This window comes from Pagrus major, chromosome 3 (assembly GCF_040436345.1).
Source record: "Pagrus major chromosome 3, Pma_NU_1.0".
In the NCBI taxonomy this organism is placed as follows: domain Eukaryota; kingdom Metazoa; phylum Chordata; class Actinopteri; order Spariformes; family Sparidae; genus Pagrus; species Pagrus major.
In genome coordinates, this window is record NC_133217.1 from 17,580,921 (window position 1) to 17,604,341 (window position 23,421).

Sequence of the window (23,421 nt, forward strand, 5' to 3'; positions counted from 1 at the left end):
CACAGTATGTTGCTCCATATCTGCTTCATACTTAAATAGGCAAGTTTTAGTCAACACATTCACCATAACAATTTTACAAGGTAATAATGTGTAATATGTTTTACATTCAGTTGTTTCCACTGTGTTTCCAAAAAAAAAGGAGAAAAAAATCAAATTCACAGCAGCTTTTGTGTACTTGTGGAGCCACATGGAATCTGAACCTGGGGTTTTGTCTGCAGGTATTTCCTCATGTATTCTATTTAATGACATAAAACTGTGAAAAATGACCATTACAAATCGATGATTCGATCCCCTGCTCTGGCTGCATGCCGTTGTGTCCTTGGGCAAGAAACTGAGTGTGTGTGCGTGTGTGTGTGTGTGTGTGTGTGTGTGTGTGTGTGTGTGTGTGTGTGTGTGTGTGTGTGTGTGTGTGTGTGTGTGTGTTTGTGTGTGTGTGTGTGTGTGAACAGTGTCAACTGTGGGGCGCGTTGCTCATGATGAGCATGTTGGCACCTTGCATGGCGTCCTCTGTCAGTGTATGAATGTGTGCGTGAATGTGTTGCATGTGTTTTGAAGCCCTTTGAGTCCTCTGTAAAAAATATTTCCTACTGCTCCAGCTTCATATTAAAGCATTAAATTGGTGAAACAAGTCAACCTTTTTTGTGAAGTAGTCACAGAAAAAACAATGTGTTTGTCAGTGAGCTTAACACTTACTGCTATCTGTCGTTCATCAGAAATGCCTACACCAAACAAACAACGGCCATTTTTTCAGCATTTGTTGACAGTGGATCAGTTTGAAATATGTCAGGGAGCAGTTTTATACAGTGTGTGGGAGTAATGGAACAAGGAGCAGCTGTTAGATGAAGAGCTGCAGGCAACAGTCTGCACACCTCCAACTTCTCAGTGAGGTAACCAACTCCTTTTTCCTCATTAACGTCAGACCTTCTGTTTGTAATTGTCCCTCATCCGACTAAGTATTGATAAAATAAGCAAAACAATAGTCGGTGTGGTGGGCAAGTAATGTAATCTGGTAACATCGACTACAGCGGCAGGCCTAGTTGTTTTACCATGTACCATATACAGTAAATCTGACATTTATTTTCTTTTTCGATCAATAAATTAATGAATCAATCAATAAATGAATTCATCAAATGTTTCAACTCTTAATGTATGCCAAACAACAGGGACAACAACTGAACATTTTAGCTGATAATGTCAAATTTACAGTGATGTTGATCATTGTGCATTGTCCTTAAAAATGAATAGAATAAAAATAAAATGAAATATAAACTTAAACAATCAAACTGACAAAAGTCTTCACAGGTGAACTACAATCATCAGACATTGATAATGCTGAATTATCTCATAGCCCTAAATTCTAGGAAAAGCTATTCCTCAATTTTCCAGAGATCCACTATAACCCAACTGAAAGACCTCTGAATGTCTCTGAAACCCACTTTGAGAGCCACTGTCAGAGATAATACTGCAGTGTCCACTCCAAATGACCACCTGAAATGGGACCATTTCATTTCATATTTGGCTGGGTTAAGAGGTGCACGTCATATAGAAAATTGTCCACTCTAAAAGCCCTGACGCTGGCAGAAGGAGACTATTGCTCTCCTGCCTCAGAGGAACACATACGTCTACATTCTAACAGTAATCTCTATATTGCAATAATATGGCATTATAAACAGGAAAGTAAAATCGCACCAGATGCAGCTCCACAGTATCCTCGACATTTGGTGTTTTGAAGATAATCACTTGGTGTGTCTGAGGGGCATACCTATTTCAGCATCATAGCTTCACTTGAAATGCTCTCGATGACATCTGCCCAGTGGAGATAGCTCCACAGGAAGGCTAAGTGAATGAGTATGACTGCACACTGCACACTGGCCAGCATTACAGTGACTCATGGGTAATCACAATGGTGGGATTACTGCATCCCCTTCTTTTCTCTTACTCCCAGGCTGTCACTCAAGTCACTTCCCACACAAATCCCCAGCAGACGGAGATGGGGGTCCAAATCCTGATAAAACTCTGCATCTACTGCTGTTTCAGTCACGTGCAGACACCACTATGAGGATGATCACAATGGAACTTTGGCAGATGTAACAAAGGCATAGCACTTTTTAGATGCAATCAAACCACAACAGAGCTTGAAGAGGCAATGTGCTCCCATTGGGGACATGCAGGTGGAGAGATGAGGTGAGAGGAGTAATTGATAGTGTCAAAGAAACCAAGTTGTGGAAGTGCCCTTAGTCTCCAAGGGGATGAGTCATTGAAAATGTGTAAATAATCGGCAAAAACCAACACGTCTGAGCAGCTCCTTCGCCCGCGGTGGATCCATCCCACCCTGACAGCACACACATTTTCAGGCCCACAGGCATTTGCAGTTCAGTGGGAGGATTGAAAAACGGGTGCTAAGATTGAGCGATGAAAGGTCAGTGAGATAAACATGTCGACTCCTCCTGTGCCGATTACAGATCAGTCATGATTGATTGCAGTTACTCATAGTCTGCAAGCTCAAGTACAAGGAATGCAACTGCCAAAATAGCTCATAGATATTCAGAGATCACATATACAAACATGTCAACACATTGAAAAAACAATAGGGATAAAGTATGGCACCATAAGCCAGAGCGACAATGATGGCCAAATTTGGGTTAGGTGGTCCAAAATGGCCAAATCCAAACTTTATTGGCCCATAAAAGATTTAGATATGCAGGGAACACCCTGCTTCACTTCCAACCAGTTTGGCTAGAAGGTTTTTCAATTTCCTGTGCATCTGTCCATCCATCCTCCCGGCCAAAACAGTTATTAGCAGCTAATATAGATTCTCTCTCATTCCATCATGCACACACACTTACAAATCAAGTCGCACATAATACTAGCATTATGCCTATTCAAAAAGCACTCTAACATATGCAGAGACATATCTCAGAAAGGCAGCAATAGGAGGGCTCGAAAAGTTCACACTGATGTCTTTATGCAACACATCAGGACTTCCTGTTACAAGTTGATCAGGCAGAATCCTTTTTTTTTTTCAGGTAGAAAACTATCTGAAGATAAAGGGACTTTTTAAAAGTTCCATATTGTGTAAAAACTTTTTCCTCATTGCCTCTGGCATAAATGTAGGTCGCTGCTTTGTCAACCAACACAGAAAGAGAACACAGACAAGTTAGATAATGAAGAAATATGGAAGAAAGACCTAAGCAGTCTTCCAGGAACAACCATATCAGTAGACAAGAACATCAATATTGGACTGCTCTTTTAAAACGGTGTACCTGATATCACCGTGTTGGTGTTGTTCCTAAAACATCACAATTAATGTGGTTCCAAGACCATCATTGCAACTGGCCCATCACATTATTGTGATGTCACAGCTTTGCGACTCGTGTTGGTGTTCCTGGAACATCATAATTAATGCTGCGCTAGAACCATCAATTTAACAAAATAGCCAGTCCACACCTGTCGAAAACTATTATGACTGAATGGGTTGAGTAAGGACTCTCATCCAAGAGACTGGTGTGCGTATCCCATTTGAACATATTGTTATCCTTTTCATTAATTACTTTCACTTATTATTTTCATAGTAACTTAATTAGTAGTTTTAGTTTAGTTTTATTTACTTATTATTTCTTTTTTTGTAAGTTGTCTGATGCTCTTTGGTTAGGTAAAGGCTCCAAAAATACTTGGTTAGGTTTAGGAAAAGATGGTTTGGGTTAAAATAAACCCTTTCACAATATTTACATCTTCCAAAGGATTGCTTCTCCAGTGTGCATTATTTCCAGTCTTTTTCCCACGTCCCAAAGCTATGACATTACAAAAACGCAATTGATCAGTTGCAATGATGGTCCCAGAGCAACATTATGATATTGCAGGAACAACCCTAACATGCAGATATCAGATCGGGCCTGTTACCAAACAGACTCCCTTCATGAACATTTTTTTTTTTATGTCAAATGCCAATGGCTTTAGAAATGCAGCTCTTAATTATATCTGTACATGACAACTAGTATGGTTAAAGTAGGTAAAGGTTAAGGTTAATAAAAAGGCAAGTATTAATTGCAAGTGTCTGACTGAATGCAGTTCCAGTCTCTTGATATTCTTTGTCCTTTTAGTTCTGGTCTGGTCCATGTCACACTAGAATAATCCTGCATCATCAGTGCTACATGAACCCTCCTTATCAGGTGGTCTCAGTCAGATTGTCCATAGCAGAGTTTGATTGACAGCTTCCGTACCAGCCTGAACAAAACTGAAGTAAACAGGCAAATGCACCAGAACTCACTTGAACTGAATTAAACAGTTTAGATGTGAGAGCACCTTTACTTTTCAGATTGCTTGAACACACTGCCTCCTGTATTGGCACTCAACATTCAGTGTATATCCTAAGGTGCAGAATTGTCTACAACAGAAGGTCTAGTCCACATCAACAACTGCACCGATAATGAAAATCTGTGTAAATAAGGTACAAAATTAAAGTTGAGATATTGTCCCAAGATGTTGCGTGTATCATTTATGGCAATGGATGGAAGAATCTTCATCATATCTGTTAAAACTTTTCACAACAACATCAAACTTTTTGTAATGCATAACTTTGCTTGGATTTGAGTCGAACAGTGCCATATCTGTCCAGCCTTTGAACGTCAGCATGCGTCAAACACTTGCTGGGTGCTGAACTGAAAACAATACAGCCCATAACAACGATGAGTCATGCAGCTGGAAACTACTACAGTATACTGGCAAATCAGTGCACAGGCTTTGGTTGAGCACAGTGAAATGAATCACCCTGTTGTCTACTGTATTGTACTGTATGTGCAACAACACATCTAGAGAATGAAAAGAGAAGGAGCTCACATCCTCACAACCTGCTTTTAAACAGACATCTTGCAGGACAAGAGTCCTTATGTAATTGACTTTACTTTAACTGTGGTTCCAACACAATATTCTGCAATGACACTCAAAGGTCCTTCTAACAAGCCGAACCACTGATTACAATGCCCAGCATACCTTAAATAAGGGCTGGTTTTCCTTTTACTGCATAGGTACTGGATATCAAACAAGTTATGCAATACAGCCAAGGAGAATGATTTCAGATTTTTCCCTGCAGTGTTTCTGTGCAGTAGTATGAGGATTTGTAATCAATACATAAGGGTGGTAAACTCGTACTTTTTACAATACATAATCACACACACACACAAACTTTTGAATTTTGAATCTCTGATCATCACAATTAAACACTAAAATGCCTCAACAGTAATCCAGGATATTTTTGTCTATACAGTGCACACACAAACTGACAACATATTTTACCTTGAACCTTGAACTACATTGCACCACTTCACAGTTTCAAAAGGAACTATTGTTGTCAAAAATATCTCGATATCGATACATAATGATTCTGAATGTTTGAAACGGTTTCAATACTCACTTTCTGCAGTGTTGATACACCAGTACTAGCTGTGCTTTCTCTTTCCTCTTCAATATCAGTTGAAACACACACACACACACACACACACACACACACACACACACACACACACACACACACACACACTCATACTGCTGCTGTGCCCACATAGCCCCACCTCCATCAGAAGTACATTAACCTGGATGCTGTTGTGCCGTGGTATGGAACATGGTTTCGAATATCCATATTTTCCAAGGTATTGTATCAAAGTTATGTCACATCCTAGGTTGTTTTCTTTGTTTCAGTTTTTGCTGATGTGTGTCTAGTCTGTCTGCTCGCAGTCCTCTGTGCCAGTCCCTCTTTGTCCCTTGAGTCAAGCGTTCCAGTCTTAGCTCCTAGAGTTCAGAGTTTCTGGTTCTTAGATCCTTGCTCTTTTTCCTTGCAATTTTTGGATTGTTGCCTGATTGACTGCCTTTCTGTGTACCGAACCCTGTTTTTGAAGTAAAGGCTGCTGAACTACTGTGTTCAGTTCTGATCAATTAGAATTTCTAGTATTGTGACAACACTAAAAGGGACATCTTAAAAGTGCAATTCAAAATGACCCAGAGACCTTTCCGTCAATACCTTTGTCCCATTATATACACAACCACAAGGTTTAAAAGAAAACTCGCACAATGCTTCCTGATGCAACTTTGAATGTTAAAAAGAAGATTTCAAATATTTTGCTGGCAGCTAAACTCACAAATACATATGAAAAGTATAAATCATAGTAGAAAAAAAATTAACACCATAAATTAATTGGGATGATTTTCCAACAAATTCCTGTTTAGGCTGTTTCCACTTCTAGTTTAAATGTGAATACAGACATTTTTGGGACTTAAAAAGATTTAGGTCATAGTTTAACATTGCCCCCTTACAGTATAGCAGTATCTTTGAGTTTAGGATAAAAGGAAAGTCGTAAATTTGTGTGTTTATATCTTGCAAAATCCGTGATCTTGGTGTTTGTTCATCGATGCCTAATTAACGCAGTCACTTCTGATGAACATGGTTGACAAGTGTGTGTACGATATAACCAATGTAGATTGGTTTATTTTCTGGAACACAATGTCATTATATTGCCATGTTGAGATTGGTCTCACAGTTTTTTGCTGTTCTATGTAAAATTAGTCACTCCCTAAGCCCTTATTTGATACTGAACAAGAAACATTCTCCTGTATTTTCTCTACCTAGTCATTATCCCGCCAAACTTTTCTCGAGGAAGTCAGAAAAGTTTACTTTGTTGGAAGCACATCTGAACATCAGACATCAACGTTGTTGTTTCTCCTGATGATTCACAGAGGAGAGAAGGTTTTTTTGGTTTTTAGCGGCAGGGCAATGTAGCCACCAAACTTGCAGGTGGTATGACTGTTGTGCAGATGACCCTCAGCAGATAGACTCGGTCAGTCCGCCCATTTCAACCTCTCTAACATCCACAGGTCCTCAACCCTCTCCCCTGCTGATCAGCCCAGTCTAGTGTGTTCTCATTCTACATGTTCTTCATCTCGCCTCTGTTCCTTCCTTGTCACACTATTTATTTATCTATTTTTCTCCTTCGCTCTCTTAGCTGTTTCACTCAAAAGCCATGTAAACAGTTTCATCTCAGTTCTATGTCTATGCTGGAGCTCTGAGTCCTGATTCAAAGAGCAGAGTGCATCTGCAGCCAAGGTGAGACACCAGCCAAATAAACTCAATGTTCTTTCTATAGGCATATACCAAAAGCTGTAGATTGGTAGTAAATAATGCTTTAGTTTTACCTCAACTTTTGCAATGACATACACACACTGTACACAGTGCACTTGGCACAAAGAGAGAGAGACAGAGAGCAACAGAGAGCAGGATACATAGCCTAACATAATAATAAAATAAACTTGTGCTACAACACAGGAAACAATAGATAGAGAAAACAACTGCTTCCACCTCAGTGCAGGACTGAGGAAAACAATAGTTGTTACTGTTTATTCACCTTAACATGGCTGTACTCTGCCTTGCCGGACTCACTGCTGACAGGCTTGGTCTCGGACCTGGGTTTGAGGACTTGGCGCAGTGGGCTGGAGATTGGCAGGCCTGTCACACTGATCCCATCTGAAAAGACACAATGGCATCACACAGTCAGCACACAAAAAACACAGGGTATAGAGACGATGCTATCATTACACAGTGGCAAGCAGAGCATCAGGGCAAACGGTCTCACATGATTAACACCACTAGACACTCCATGATGTATTACAAGGTTTTACAGGAGCTATTTTGTGATGAAGTGTTTTAACGACTTTTTCACTTTTTTTTTATGTACTCACTTTCCCTCATCTATCTCTTGTTGAGAAAGATTTCCCAGAGGGGCCATGTTCCTCACAATTACTTGACTATCCACAGGAAACAGGCTCAGACCTGTTGCTTTTGATCAGAGGTAAGGCTATATGCAGGTTCATTTAGCTAGCAAGCCATTTTTTGAATGTGTGATCACACCACTTACATCAAAACACAACATGTCCTGTGGCTGATTGAATGTTAGGGCTATTATTTGATGAGATACTGGCTTCTAAGGCTTCTAACTTATAACTCGTGTATAATTGTTGAAAGTCAGTGCAAAACTATGTTGTGACACCACCTCTATGAGCAATATTGCACAGGAATTAAAGAATGTTTTACAAAGTGTACGGTGCAAGTAGTTTCAGTAATCTATGGCCACAATACATATTAGCAGCTCTGTCCTGCTTTATGTGGTTTGGGGAAGGTACTAATTCACCTCTATGGTCACTTTGGAGGCAGTAGTTTGCAGTGTTGTCAAATAGTATTTCATTATACTTGCGGAACTGTAATGCACATATCAGCAATAACAATGTAACGTTAGCTACCAAGCTGATTAGCTACAAAGACATCTGCGAATTAGTAGCAATTGTGTATACTTGTAATAAAGAAAAGGACCATATTTAAATGACAGAGTTTTCAAATTCCAGGTTTGAAATGGGCCTATGAAAAACCTCCATTTCGAGGGCCATGTAGCCCTAACACTTCACTCTACCCCTCAATCCCAACAAGAATCAGGACAACCTACCCCTCGGCATTAACATGCAAAACGTAGGGGTAGGGATAAGTGGAAGGGGCAAGGGGTGTATTGGGATTGTATTTATAGCAATGAAGGAGGCCTACAGCACACACACAGAATGCACATTATCTCAATATACAGTGGCCACTTTGCATTGTTAGATGGAAAAATATTATTCTTATTTCCCACTTATGGTGCTGTGTTTGCCCTAAAACCAATTGAGTTTTCAATATTTTAAAATGATACAAATTTGAGATGATAATGTTCTTGGTGCTACAACAATCCTGTGAAGAATAAATTAATGGCTTTATATTCATGACCTTGAGATAGACAGGAACAGCTGCACTATCAGCAGCTGCATCAGGAACCACCACAGGGGCTGCTGCTTTAAACCCACTCAGACAATACTCAAAAATGATGCCCAGAGCCCACGCTCTGACGTCAAACGAATCATATCGCTCTCTGACGTCAGTGTAAAGCAAAGCCCTGCAATTTCCCCTAAGAGAGAGGAAATTACGGGCCTTTGCAGCAGCTCAGGCAATTGGGGTTCACAGCAGACAGATGGACATATTCACTTACTATCAAACTCTGTAACAACCATATACAAGGTTGGCAAAATAGAGCCAGTGAGAAGAGTGATTCTGTTAAACAGAAGAAGCCAGAGCAACAGACTGGTGTGTGTGTGGAATGAATATATGGATGTACTGACAGAATTAATTCTGTGAAAACGTGGATTATGCTAAATTTACCATGACAGCAGGTAAACACGGAGGAAGTGTCGATTTTGCATTAACAGCAAACAGCAAGAACAACAAATTAATACAGAAAACTGGAGCAGTTCAGAAAACAGGGAGACTGCTTCTCAAAATAATAAAACATAAAATAAGGAAATACAAAAACAAAAGTATGCCTCAATAATAGGCAAAGAAAACCCAACAAAGTTCATATGTAGAAAAGCCAACACTCACAGATTTTCTTATTTTCTTTTAATAAATAAATAACAGCAATCCACTAACATGGACGCTTCAGGCTCTTCCTCCCTCTGCATGTTTATTGATCAATAACAAAAACAAACCTTAAACTTGTGATTGAAATTGCAACATAAAAATTCCACAGAACTCTAGTTTGGAAAGTTATCATTGCTTTTATGAGATACTCCAATGATCTACAAGTAATGCATGACAACAAACACTTTGTAACAAGAAAACAAGAAAAATTACAGCCTATTAAAAAACTACTAGACCTGTTTCTCTTCAATTGTCTACAACCTGCATGTTGCACATCAGGAAGACTTTACATCATGATCTCAGCAACAATCAACAACATCATAATGTCCAAGATGGTTCTAATAAACTGCAGGACAGAAGCTGTGTAAGGCTGTAAATATAACTGTAGCTTTATGATGTGAATACAAAAGAAGGGTTAGGGTTAGGGGTTAGAGTTTTGTTCTAAATTTCAGACACTTAAAATTAGGGTGCTGATTGATGAATACAATACAGCTCTACTGATACATTATTTTCTAAGTGAAACTGAAAGTGAAGTTCCCAAAGGAAACCCCTCAAGTACAGGGAGAACATGCAAACTCCACACAGAAAGGCCCTGCCCCAGCCAGGATTCGAACCAGGATTCTTGTCGTGAGGCAACAGTGCTAATTATTGTGCCACCGTACTGCCTATGAAATGCATTCCTAGCGTTGAACACTGGGGGCATACATCCGTTAATACAGACACAAAACAAAACTTTTTTTGGAAACTTGTTACTAGTGATTGCTGTCACGGCTTTGGTGTGAGCAATCTCCTCTCATTATGGCCTCATTCTCTACACACTGCTGTTTAACTGTTAAAGATATGCATCTGGACATAGACTAAGAGGGGCAGAGGAGGAAACAGCCAAAACATATAACAGATAACATTCCTAGACTTTATAAAGTGTATCCTTTACTGTCTGTTTGAGGAGGTACACATGACTTGCCGTGTCCTGTGGCACAGAGACTGTGTGAGTAATGGGTGGTGTGATTGTCGATGGCACTGCTCACAATCATCCCCTCCTTTACACCCTCCTCCCAATCAGTATCCGTCTAGTTCTCTGTCTAAGAGCCTCGGGGAGAATCGGCTGAACTCAGCATTTGTTTCAGTGGCCACCTGGCTGCCTGGATTTAGGTAGAACAGCAAAGACTGGGAGTGTCACTTCTAGAATAATTATAACATTGTTAGCACAGATCGGAAGGTTCACGAGATACTGTGAATCTCTGAAGTGTCGATCACACTCACATTTAAAAGCCTTTTTCCTGGAAGATGGGTATATCTGGAAAATACAATTCAAACATTATTTTACCTGAGCTTCATTGACCATGTACTACATGTTTTATAACTGTGAGTACTGTAAAAACATTTTGACAGATACTGAAGCTTTGTGTTATTTCTGGACATAAAATTCTCCATTAATCCAATTCAAACAATGGCAAAAAAATATATTACAGTTCAAAATTACAGTGCCTCATTCAAAACCACACTGTTATTCTGAGTTTACACGCAGCAGTGAAACTCTAAGAACACCATTATGCTTCTATCAGTCTTACAGAGTGAGGGAGAGCAAAACAGATATATTATGAGCTGATGTAAAGAGATCTGAGCAAATGATCATTGTCTTTACAGAAAGGCCGTACAGTGGGTTTGGACGCTACATTAAAGTCGAATGTAAATCATATATAAACATCTACTTTGTTTTGACAGCAGTATCAAATGTCTGGCATGCAGAGATCCACATGGTGTTTAATTTGAGTCAACAGCTATCACTTTTCTCCTGCAGGCCTTTTCATTTTAGGGCTGCAAATGTATTGTTCCCCTTGACATCAATAACATAAAGGCCTTAGTATTTCCACAGACAGACCATTTCCAGCACTAAAATCACTTGTGATAAGCAGTCACTGTGTTGCTGTTTGTGAACTGTCCTGCTGAGAGATCACCTGTCAAACAGCGTTACCCATTCTGTGGTCTTCTTCCTTTGATTTTCTGTTAATTAGGTTTACTTAGGTTTCTGTAGGTTGCTCTCTTATCTTTGTCTGTTCAGCCATAGTGGCTATCACTGCTCAGTGCTCCTTCTTTTCCTGTCCAGCAAACTGGAAAACTGGAACAAGAAGAAGATCATCCCTTTGTTACTAGAAACGGTGTAAAATTTAAATTAATGATATGAAACCTGAATTTGAAACAAAACAATACATTCTTTGTTATCTTGGGGAAATACAAACATTAACAGATAAACAGATAAAATCCATATGTGATTTTGTGCACATTAGTTAGCATTTAGCCACATAAATGCATCTCAGTAGCTGCATGAAAATCTGGGTCAGCAAGGCAACTGCCAAGAACCCAGAAGAAGAATAACTTCTGCACGTGTGTAGTTTGGTTACAACAATCACAGTTTTGCTAGCCAGCTAAATATGGTCCATAACCCAACGCAAACACAAGGATGACTCCCATGTCTTGTCTTCATCAGCATCACTACTGGCAGCTATGGGCGTGGTTGACGCGTGATGACTAGAAAGAAAAGTGACCTTTTGTCCGAAAACAACTATGTCAGCTATTCAAAAGGTTAGCGTAGATGCTACTATAGCATCAGTTATATCAGAATTATATCTAATTTAAAGTTGAGCAAACAACAGTACTGAAGGCTTTTCTCAATGGAAAAATGTTTTCTGCTTTTCTCCCCACTGGCTTTGGTGAGAGTTTGATTTACAAACAGGCACTGCTGATAGTGCTCTTTTACTGTTGCTCTGATTGGTTGAAGTTAGCTCATAATAGATGGTGGTACACAGATGGTTCGTCCAATCACCTGCCAAGCATTTTTTGAAGGTGCCTGTCCTTTCCCAAACAGTGTCCAAAGATGACTTCCCAGATGGTTTTGTGTAACAAACCATCTGGCGTGTCATGACAGTTTTGGTGGGTTATGCTAGAAAAGAACTGGATCGCATGATGTGTTGTCCAAACCATGTCCTTATCTGAGGCATCAATATTTGTTTTGTTTTCAGCCACTTCAATATTCGTTAGTGACCAAGCTGGATATATTGGAGCTTCGAGGAACAGAGCTTCCAAGTCGTACTTGCTACTCTGAAGGTGACCACCTTGTGAGATGTTTTGAGCAATTAAAATTCAATCTGTATCGGATGCTTCTTGGACTGATTGAAACCTTGCTTTTTTTATATCCAATTGGCATCCAATCTGGCCAAGACGCACGAAGGGACTGAGTGCAAAGATGGTCTTTGGTTTACACCATGAATCTGTAAACACGATTACAAATCTGACCAGACAATCAATGCCAGCTTTCAATACTTGACTGACAAGACTGTTTTTAACACTTAGTACTACAGGTTTATTTTGGTCAGTACCAAACAAGTCCTGAGGTTTGATACCAAGCCGTACTTTCTTCTTGGATTTTTTCTTCGCCAAAATACTAACCAGACTCCCTGGTATTTAGACCAGCAAATATAAAAGCTTTCTAGAATTGGGTATCAGTTTAATTACTGCTGCAACACTTGACAACAGAGAGAAATGAAATAGAAACCTAAAATGAACATGTCACAGGTTATTACTTTAAAAATGGTTCTTGGGGGCTAAGTCTGCAGTTGTAAGCTGAAAGCTAAGTAACTATACAAGTAGGACAGCAGTTTTCTAACTGATGTCAACTGAGGACAAAGAGAAAACACTGAGACAGCACCTCCCTGTCCCTTACTAATTTCAACAGAGTTTCTGAATACATCTTTGTCCCCATTTAAGTCCTTTAATTCATGTTGTTAATTGGATGCGTTTCTTGTGTTTCTTACTTTGTTCTTGATGTAGACATTTACTGTGGTATAAGGTACAATTTTCAAAGACCACAATGTTAATGCAAGTGGTAGCATTGTCATTAAGTACAACACTCACACCATTTAACACAATAAAGCTTGCTGTAAAGTCAAGGCCCATTAGTCCTGAGCAATGACATCACTCCCATCTGATCTTGAGTTATAGTGTTGTGGTCTCGAGCCCGACTCAACGTGAGGGATAAACTCGTCTGAGGGTAAATCAATGAGGCTCGGCCTGTTTTGAATGTTCCCCCTGTACTGTTTTCTTTGGCCTTGTCTGCTTTGCCCCTTCTGCCTCAGCTGAAACACAAAGGACATCGAGTGCAGCACTGCCAGGCAAGATCACAGTTAAAGTTGATGGATTGACTTTCTTCACAACTTGCATGTAAAAAAAGGCGATCAATAAAACGCACATAATTAGTGAAAGATTCCACTGAAGATAAATTACTTTGAAGATTCTGACAGTTGTTAATCAGGCAAAAACTAATTCCCACCTTCAGCACAGCATGACAAACAGTGAAAACTAAACTTTGGTCATATGAGGGCTGCTAGACATCTGAGTGTAGGGTTATATTTAGTATAGAGAAGTGCTGATGTTAACACAATACCAGCAGCATGCACATCAGACAGACTCCAACACACACTACTTAAGCTGTGAGCTATCATTTATCCTCAGGCTGCGGAGAAGGGTGAAAGAGGAAAACAGAGACAGAAAGAGTGTTTAGGTAGAGCTTTTCACCTGGGCAAAGTGGAGAAATATATTCATATCCAAATTCATAGTCATCTACAGTCGCGGTCAAGAGTTTACATACAGTTGTAAAGAACATGTATATCATGGCCATCTTCAGTTCCAATGATTTCTACAGCTCTCATTTTGCTTTAGGTTTGCTTCAAATCTGAATTTAGTTTTCTGAAAATGTGACTAAATCTGCTGGCTCAAAAGTATACATACATGTCTCTTGGCCATTTTCACCTCAATTAAGTGCTTTTGATGGCCATCCACGAGCTTCTGGCAGGCCTCTGGGTGAAGTTTTAACCACCACAGAATTAGTGAAGTTCAAATAAATTTGCTGGCTTCCTGGCACAGGCTTGTTTCGTCAGCACAGTCCACATGTCCCTGATGGGCTTCAAGTCAAGGCTTTGGGAGTGCCATTCCAGAACCTCAATTCTAGCCTGATTGATCCATTCCTTTACCACATTTGATGTGTGTTTGGGATCATTGTCCCGTTGGATCACCCAACTACACCCAAGACCCAATCTTCTGGCTGATGATTTTAGGTTTTTCTGAAGAATTTGGAGATAATCCTCCTTCTTCATTATTACATTTACTTTCTTTAGAGCACCAGATCCACTGGCAGCACAACAGCCCCTCAGCATAATACTACCAGCACCATGCTTGACAGTAGGTATGGTGGGGTTAAAGGCCTCACCTTCTCTCCTCCAAACATATTGCTGCTCACTATGGTCAAACACCTCAGTTTTTTTTCATCTGACCACAGACTTTTCCTCCAGAAGGCTTTTTCTTTGTCCATGTGATCAGCAGCAAACTTCAGTCGAGCTTTAGGTGCTGCATCTGACACAAGGGCTTCAGGCTTGCACTGCAGCCTCTCAGCTCATGTTGATGTAAAACACACTTGACCGTGGACACTGACACCTGTCTGCCAGCAGCTTCTAATTCATTGCAGACTTGCTTTTTGGTGGTTTTTGGTTGACTCTTGACCATCCTGACCAATTTTCTCTCAGCAGCAGGTGATAGTTTGTGTTTCCTTCCTGATGGTGGCAGTGACACAACTGTGCCATGCACTTTATACTTTCAATTGGTTTGCACAGTTGATCCTGGGACCTGTAACTGCTTTGAAATGGCTCCAAGTGACTTTCCTGACTTTCCTGAATCAATAATGTGCTCTTTCGTGTAGGTGAAACAGCTAGCCTGGCTCTGTTCAGTTCAGTTCAAGTTTTGAAAATTCACCTACCACCACCTCCAAATGTTGCTATCTAACATGTTATATCTCATTTATTTAATTTGTCTGCAAACAGAAATATAAAACATTGAATTTTTCTGCTAACCTAGGCTAATCCTCTGGTTGCTCTACCTTTATTGGTCATGAATAGACATGACTAGAATTGCTAATCTAAACCCTTTGCAAGTAGGTGAAGATACAAATCTCTAGAGCTGACTTCAATGCTTCAAAGCTTCTACTGTTGCCATGGTTATCGTAATCAAGAAACAATTTTGTTTGAAGAGAATGTGGAATGTGGTGGCTTCACTGAAAAAGACTGATAAAGCATAGAGGTCCTGCATTGTGTTACATTAGTCTCAAAATTTGCGCACATAAAAAACAGATGAGTGAGTGTGATACAAGCACACATAACAGTATCTACCGTCAGGAAACCATCTCCTCAAGAGAGCGTTTATGTGCACAAATGCAGTCACATCGCTCGCTTTGACGAGTGTAACTTTGACCATCCCTATGCTCAAGGGAGAGAGGGGAAGCCAGTGGCTGATGTCTCCCTTTCTGTCATTGTCTCTCATTAGACTTAATTTACTAACCAAGAATACAGGTAAATAATGACCGCAAGTTTGATGAAAGCATGATAGCTTGTGGTATGTGAGGCTTGGCGAATCCTACATGGTGGAATTAGAGGCTGATGATTGTAAAGTACTTTGAATAAAAGTGCTAAGTAAATGCAGTCCATTTACCAATCATTCCTTGATGCTGTAAAAAAAAAAAAAAATCCACTATTTGGAACCCAGTGGCACAAAATGTAAAGTTTAGAACAACAATTTGTTGACAATGGTTTAGTTAAACTGTATCTAGAAGTCGGGAACACCAATATAAAATAATTCTTTAATCCACTAAGTTGTGTCAAAATGCAAAAACTGCCATAAAGAAGTGATGTGTGCTATGTGAAAATGCTGTGTCTCTTAGGCTACTGAGTGCAGAGTAGAAAATGACAAAATTGAACAATGGCATGTATCATGCTTCTCAGATTGTTTTTGCTCATTTAAAATCAGTGCATTACATTATGCTTTGCCTTGTTTGAAGATAACTAATTAGTGTCATTTTGAAAATACTAAAACAGAACAAGCAGGTACATCATTCCACTTAGCTTCATAAAAACATCATCAAAGGCATTTAAAACATTGTTTGGGGAGAGATAAACACACCTAACCAGCAAGATGGTTTGTTATACAGAACCATCTGGGAAGTCATCCATGGAAACTGTTTAGAAAAGGACAGGCAATTTCAAAAAATACTTTGACGACCCATCTGTCTCCAGCTAACACGGGCTAACCTCAACCAATCAGATTAACAGTATGAAAGCAGTACCACCAGCAGGGCCCATTGGTAAAATCAGACTCTTACTGCAGCCAGTCGGGAGAAGAGTGAAAACATCTTTTCCACCAACAATAGCCTTCAATGCTGTTCTTTGCTCTTCTTTCAATGAAATACACTCTCCAGTTCTGATATGACTGCAGCATCTAAAAAAACCTTTTGAGGAGCAAGGAGCCACAATTGTTGTTTTCTGTTAGCTGACTTACAGTAGTAGTACAAAGACAGAAAAAGGGGAGACGGCTAGTGCTTAATGTACTTGGCAGTAGTCCCTGCATGGAACATCCCAAAAAACCACCACTGGTTGTTTTTTACATTTCTGATTATTGACAGATTAAAGAAACAAAGTTCAATGTGCTAATCAGTAACCTTTAAAGGTGGTGGGATGTATATATTTTAACTTTGAGAGCCTGGCTAGTGGTTTCTCCCAGCCTACAGTCTTTATGCTAAGCTAAGCCACTCACCCCCTGGCTCCACAGAAATGATAGCTGTATCAATGTTCTTATCCAACTCTCAGCAAGACAACTACTATGTGAATTTCTCAAAATGTGAAATTACTCCTTTAAAATGGGAAATATCTAGTCTTACCTACTTTGAACATTTCTGACAAGGTGGTATACTCAGGTAAAAGCCTATTATGCAGTTGCCTCGAACAAGGTACTGATTCATTAATTGTACAATGTGGCATATGTGGTGGGTATGCAATACAATTGAACAGTTGCTGGAAGCATCAGTTGTGCCTAAATATTATCAAGATTTCACAGTTTAATTAGCAAAGATGGCAGAACTAATCTTCCAGCACGCAGGAGCACAGACTGAAAACAAAGCAAAACAACTGGCTTCATGCAAATAAGTTCAACAGTATATTAACACAACATTAATAATGTGATTTCATTAATGTATCAGAGTTGTAGATAGCATCAAATGTGTTTAGCAAAACCAGCATCCCATAATGCAACCATAATAACTCAATTTAAAGCAGCTGTTTAGACGAACAATGTCTTATCTCCTTAATTCAGGTCTCCAATTATTGCTCAGCTAATTAACACATTGAAACGGTTTTGCTTAAATGACCTCATGAGGAGCACTGGGACTGAGACTAACATACAGAGTTGTATGTATTTAATTTCTCAGTCATCTGAATCCACATGCATACACTCACAAAAACACACAAATTAAAGTCTCTGTTGTGCAAGAGCAGTTCCATATTGATTGCTAATTATTATTTATCAGCCCAAAGAGTCGGTGTTGAAGAGGTTCAACAGTCTCAAGAAGGAGGTAGAGAAGTCGGGAGCAAGACAAGGAAGAAAAGGAGGCTGAGCATGAACTATGAAAATGACTGGAGAGGAAACACAATGAATGAGCACCGAGGTAGGGGAGAAGGTCAGAGTATTTTTTTTAAACCAGGAATAAGAATTAGAAGATAGGAAATCCGACAGTTGAATTGAGGAAGCCAGAGGCTAGAAGAAAAATGGAGGTGTAGAGACCTTGGGACCTCTCTCCTATTAATACTGAATGTTGAATAAGGCAGTCTGAATACCAGCAACAAAGAGGCTTCATGTACAGCAGCACATTTGCATTTAAAGTGTGAACTAACATTCCTGCATCCAACATGTGCATACACTCAGCTCGACAGTTAAAAAATGGTATTACAATTCTATTCAATCCACTTCAAGACAAATGAAGGAAAACATTTGCAGATACAAGGAAGAGTCACTAAAATGCCAGTATGATAAACATCTAAGTCAATCCAGTCTGCTACAACAGCCCTACAATAAAACCTTCATGAAGGCATGAATGTTCAGTTTTTGTTTAAAACAGACTATATGGTCATTTTGAAGGCTATAGTTTGTGGTGATGTTAAGTTCTATTGTATTAACCCTCAGACGTATTTCTAATGTTTATATTATTTATATTATCTATTTGTATTTATGTCCAATGAATTTAACATTTGCAACCAAGCCACTACCTTTTAACTTTGTCTAATCAACAAGTACTAAATTACTTATTAGGACTACATTAAAAAGAAATCTGTATGGCTACATAGCAACTGATTGTTTCAAGATGAGCAGGATGTGCAAACCTGAAGAAGGGATAAAATATGATTCAGCATGATTTAATTAAACTACATGTATGATTTGATGAAGGGTAAAAAAAATAAAAATAAAAAATGTATATCAATACTGACTAATTATGTAAACTTAATGTATTACATCATCAGATAACAAGAGTCTACAGTCATGCTAGCAGCTCTGTCAGGCTGTACTTCGGCATAGCAGTGCTTTAAGCTAAATGCTAATATCAGCATGATCACAGTGACAATGCTATCATGCTGATGTTCAGCAGTTTTCAGCATTTTAGTTTTGAGTGTTAACATGAACATATTTGCTAATTAACACAATTACAAAGTACAACTGAGGCTGATGGAAATGTCATCAGTTTTGAAGAGGTTTGGTCAGACTGGAGCAAATCATTTGCAGAACTGGAACAAATCTTGACTTTATAATGGAGCCTGATCAGTGTGATTACAATTCATCCTGAGGGGGACATGTCTGTCTGTAATAAAGTGTATGGCAATGCTTCAAATAGTTGTCAAAACCAGGGTCAAACTGCTGGTGGCGCTTGAGGCATCACCAAAGTCAACATGATTTGTCTTTAGTAACCAAATATCATGGCAAAACTTTTCAAAAGTTTAACAGTGTCAAGTGGTGAACCATCTGTTTGTCACCTGACCAATTTAAAAACATGATGTTTTGTATCTAATATCTCTTGCAGAGATGCCTGTCTGTCCACTCACCATCATTGAGGTCCTGCAGCAGGTTCTCCTGACCAGAGAAGTCCAGCTTGACTTTGATGCTGACAGCCAGTGTCACGGCCTGGCCAGGCTTTAGAGGCAGGTGAGACAAAGCCTCCTCCAGCTCCCAGCTCAGAAACTCCCCAAACACTTTCTCTGCACACACAAAAAGGAAGAGAAAGGCACAGTCAACACCAACAAAATGAGCATGATGATACCTGCTGGGATAAAAGATGGCAAGACTTGCCAAATTTGCTGTAACATTTTTGGAAGCAAATATATTTAGACAAAAAAAAAAAAATGCAAAAGGTTTTGCACACATAAGCATTTACTCTGAGTTGCTGGTTACCATTCGTGCAAAAGGAGATGGGAAGAAAAGGAGACTGATCCCATTGTACCTGCAGCAGGTTGATCATCACTAAAGAAACCTGTGCTACTATGATGTTTCTTTTGCAATAAGCTTTCAAGAGCAACAAAGCTGCTGATTGGCCTCCTACCTGCGAGTCCTTTGGCTGCTCGTCACTAGACGTAACTCTCTAATGTATGCCCCCCAACCCCTTCTACCTGAGACGAATGACTCAGCTGCATCCACTTCAGCCAGGAGCGTCAAATGAATGATACATCACCTGAATAAAGCATGTGTTCTGTCTATGCAGGTGAGCCGTTCCTGCTCTTGGGGATTGCAGGAACAGCAAGCAGGCTGATTTGAACAGGAACACAGCAGAAGAGGCGATGCAAGTTCACTGTAAAAACAACAGTTTACACATCCCTGCTTGATTCATAACTGAAGCCTTTAAAATCCTCTAAGAGGGTGTGAATGTAGGCAGCATTAAATAAAGATTTTGTGAATAACGTTCCACTTTAAATATTCATAAACTCAGAGCTCCTTGCAGTGAATTAAAAGAGAGAAAAAAGGAGAAAGGGGACAGGGTGTGAGGCAGTGGGGAAATGATTTAGAAGAAAAGGATTGGGAAGAAAAAACAAGTTAAATATGCAACACCAGGCCTTGTAATTGAATAGGTAGACAGCCAGGGTTATGGATGGTGTTACCGCACTACTACACTATGAGTCACAAGAAATGGTAGCCATAAGACTGTCAAATCTTTCATGCCTTATATAAAGTATCAAACAGAGACATCCGTAATCTTGAAAATACAATATGGAGATCACGTCAGTGCCACTCCATAGCAGATATGAAATTACCTCCATTTCTAACACTGTCCAGAACACTTAGGCTAGGGTTTCAGATTTTCATCCTCTCTGGCTGTGACTAACCTGCTTCTCTTTCAACTTCAATAATCCACCTGTTAGAAAAAGTCCTGGGGAATTGCAGTAGAGCTGCAAGGTATGTACAAAAGACTAATCAGGAACAATCAACACAATTGAAAAAACAAATACTCATTAAAAATGAAGGAACCACCGAGCATTCAATTTCTCATCAAGTCAAAACGTAATTAGGAGACAAAGGACTTGGGTGTATACAATCGAAGCAATCAATACAGTGTCAAGAGAAAGCACTGATTAGCATAAAGGTGGACTCGCACAAAGAGAAACATCTGACATCTTCCCTGTCCTACCCTCAGGTGCACAAATAATGTTCAGTAAAACAATACAAAGATGGCCATGGAAAATAATTAACAAAACCCAATGACTGACGCAGTTCATATTTTTCATAGATAAAGCCTATGATTGTATTCATTGTTAATTTGTGTTTTTACTGGAGTTAAAAAGGGTTTTGTACACCTCAACTGCAAGTAGAAGGACTGAAGTTATTATTTTCATGAAGTACGCCATTAACCTTAAGAGAAAAAAAGAACAGTACCACTACATCACACAACATAATAACGTGTGGTTGTTTTTCTGTAGAGACCACTGTTTGAATACATGTTCTTCTAATTTATTGTAAATGCAACTGCTGTATAGTTAATGTTAAGGAGTGACTGTGGTTACGGTTAATAAAATGCTGATAGTTAATTGAAGCTACATGACTGGACACAAACTCTTGTTTCCTGCATGAACGTCAGACTAAACTCTAATTCAGCACTCCACACCTGTATTGTTATTGAACAGCCGCTGGGTGTGAATCATTAGGAGTGGAATCATAAAATATGGATGTTATTCTGCAGGATAGTGGGCTCAAAAATCTCCATTGAGTTTAATTTGGCTGACTTTTCTGATAAATTCTTTATCTTTTCCCTCACAAAAGTAAAACTATCCTAGACATGTGCAACAGGATTAAGATCACTCCACTGATTCAGCAAGGCACAGGCATCCAGAGATACCTGCTTTATTCCACTCATTCTTCTTCTTTGTGAAACCTGGTGCCTACATTACCCAGAATGCAACTCTAAAGCCTGCAGTTCAGTCTTAGGTTTGGGTGTGTCAAACAGCTTTGGATACTATACCCTCTAGAATCAAGCAGGGATGCAGGCTACATGTCTGTGAGCTCACTTCTTTCTAATTCCAACTTCTTTTCCTTCTCAGACCTGTAGTCTTTAGATCCAACCAATGCTGACTTAAGTGACATCACTTGAGGCAATGTCATCAGCCTTGTGGAAACTACATCAGGAAATACGTCTTAATACGTCAGGAAAAGTGGAATTATCATAATTTTGAGACAAAAACAAAAACTGACTAGAGTGTGAACTCATGTCAAAGATCCCCCTGCTTAAGTCAAGTTGTATTTAAGCATTAGGGATGTCCCGAGCCGATCTGCTGGATCGGGATCGGGGCCAATATGGGCATTGTTTCACTGATTGGGATCAGCAATTTTGAACGTGGACCCAAGCCCGATTATTTTTACGTCAGCTGTCATAAGTGGAGCACAATTTGTGGCAGGCGCGCGTGTAACGTTACTCTGGCAACCCTGTGGATAAAATGTCGGCAGTGTGGAAATATTTTAAATTAGAAAGTGAAAGCAGTTCAACGGCGATATGCAACATCTGCAATACGACCGTTTCGCGAGGGGGTAACAAAAGAGCTGCATTTAATACTACAAATTTGATACGGCGCATAAAAAACAAACACTCAAAAGGAATACGAGTTCACTCAAGCAATACAGGCAAAGGCCCTGAAGCAACAAACACTCACAGATACTTTCAAAAGGAAAGAGAAATACCCTTGGGATAGCGACATGGCCAAAAATATTACAGAGAAGGTAACTGTATTCATCACTCTGGATAACCAGCCCATCTCCGTGGTAGAGGATCAGGGTTTAGTTACCGACTTTGTTTACTTGGTTGTTTTTGTTAAAAAACAAAAAACAAATGAAAACCAATGTTACAATAGCATATGCAGAATAAGAAAGAGCCATATGAAAGTATTTACTTTGTTTCAACAAAATAAGAAAAAACCTATTAAGGGACAGCTTGGATGCAGGTATTTTTTTCTTAATGCAGCTGTATTATCTAGGAAAATATTAGTTAGGGCTAAGTATCGGATCGGGTCTCGGTATCGGCAGATACTAAATATTAAATGACTTGGATCGGGATCAGGGTAAAAAAAACCTGATCGGGACATCCCTTAGTTTACTTGTTACTTTTGGAAAAGACAGCTACATCATTTTTTTTCTTATTTTTTTTTTGTTTAAAACAGGAGGCTTCTAGCACAAAGAATGCCATTCTCCGTGTCAAGCAAAACTAGTACTATGGAACCACAAATACACAGCCATTACAAGGAATGTGATGCAGACAAATGACAAAGGACAGCACAGGCAGCTTACAGCCAGCTCTGACCATGGTAACCAAATCACTGAAGTAATATTAATCCCCTCTTTTGCTTTTTTTTATGGGCTCTACAGTGGAAAATGTTTTGTCATTATGAAAAATTTGATACTAAGTGTTTTAGAGGACAATTGAGCTGAGTTGATGTGAATATCCACAGATGAGTAAGGTAGCAATGATAAAGAACAGGTATGATTGCAGCTTATTTCTGCTATTCAGAGACAACTCAGTTTACTCTTATTCAAGTATGATACAA

At 39.4% G+C, this 23,421-nt stretch overlaps 1 protein-coding gene across 1 annotated transcript in view; it reads right to left on the minus strand.

The window, feature by feature from the left end:
* Window positions 1–23,421, minus strand: part of trappc9 (trafficking protein particle complex subunit 9) — a 215,450-nt gene that overhangs the window by 123,903 nt on the left and 68,126 nt on the right. Inside the window, exons 16-17 of the mRNA XM_073463457.1 lie at window positions 19,447–19,599; window positions 7,392–7,510 (exon numbers count right to left, since the gene is read on the minus strand). Of these exons, the coding sequence (XP_073319558.1) occupies window positions 7,392–7,510; window positions 19,447–19,599 (272 nt within the window). The remainder of the gene's footprint in view (window positions 1–7,391; window positions 7,511–19,446; window positions 19,600–23,421) is intronic.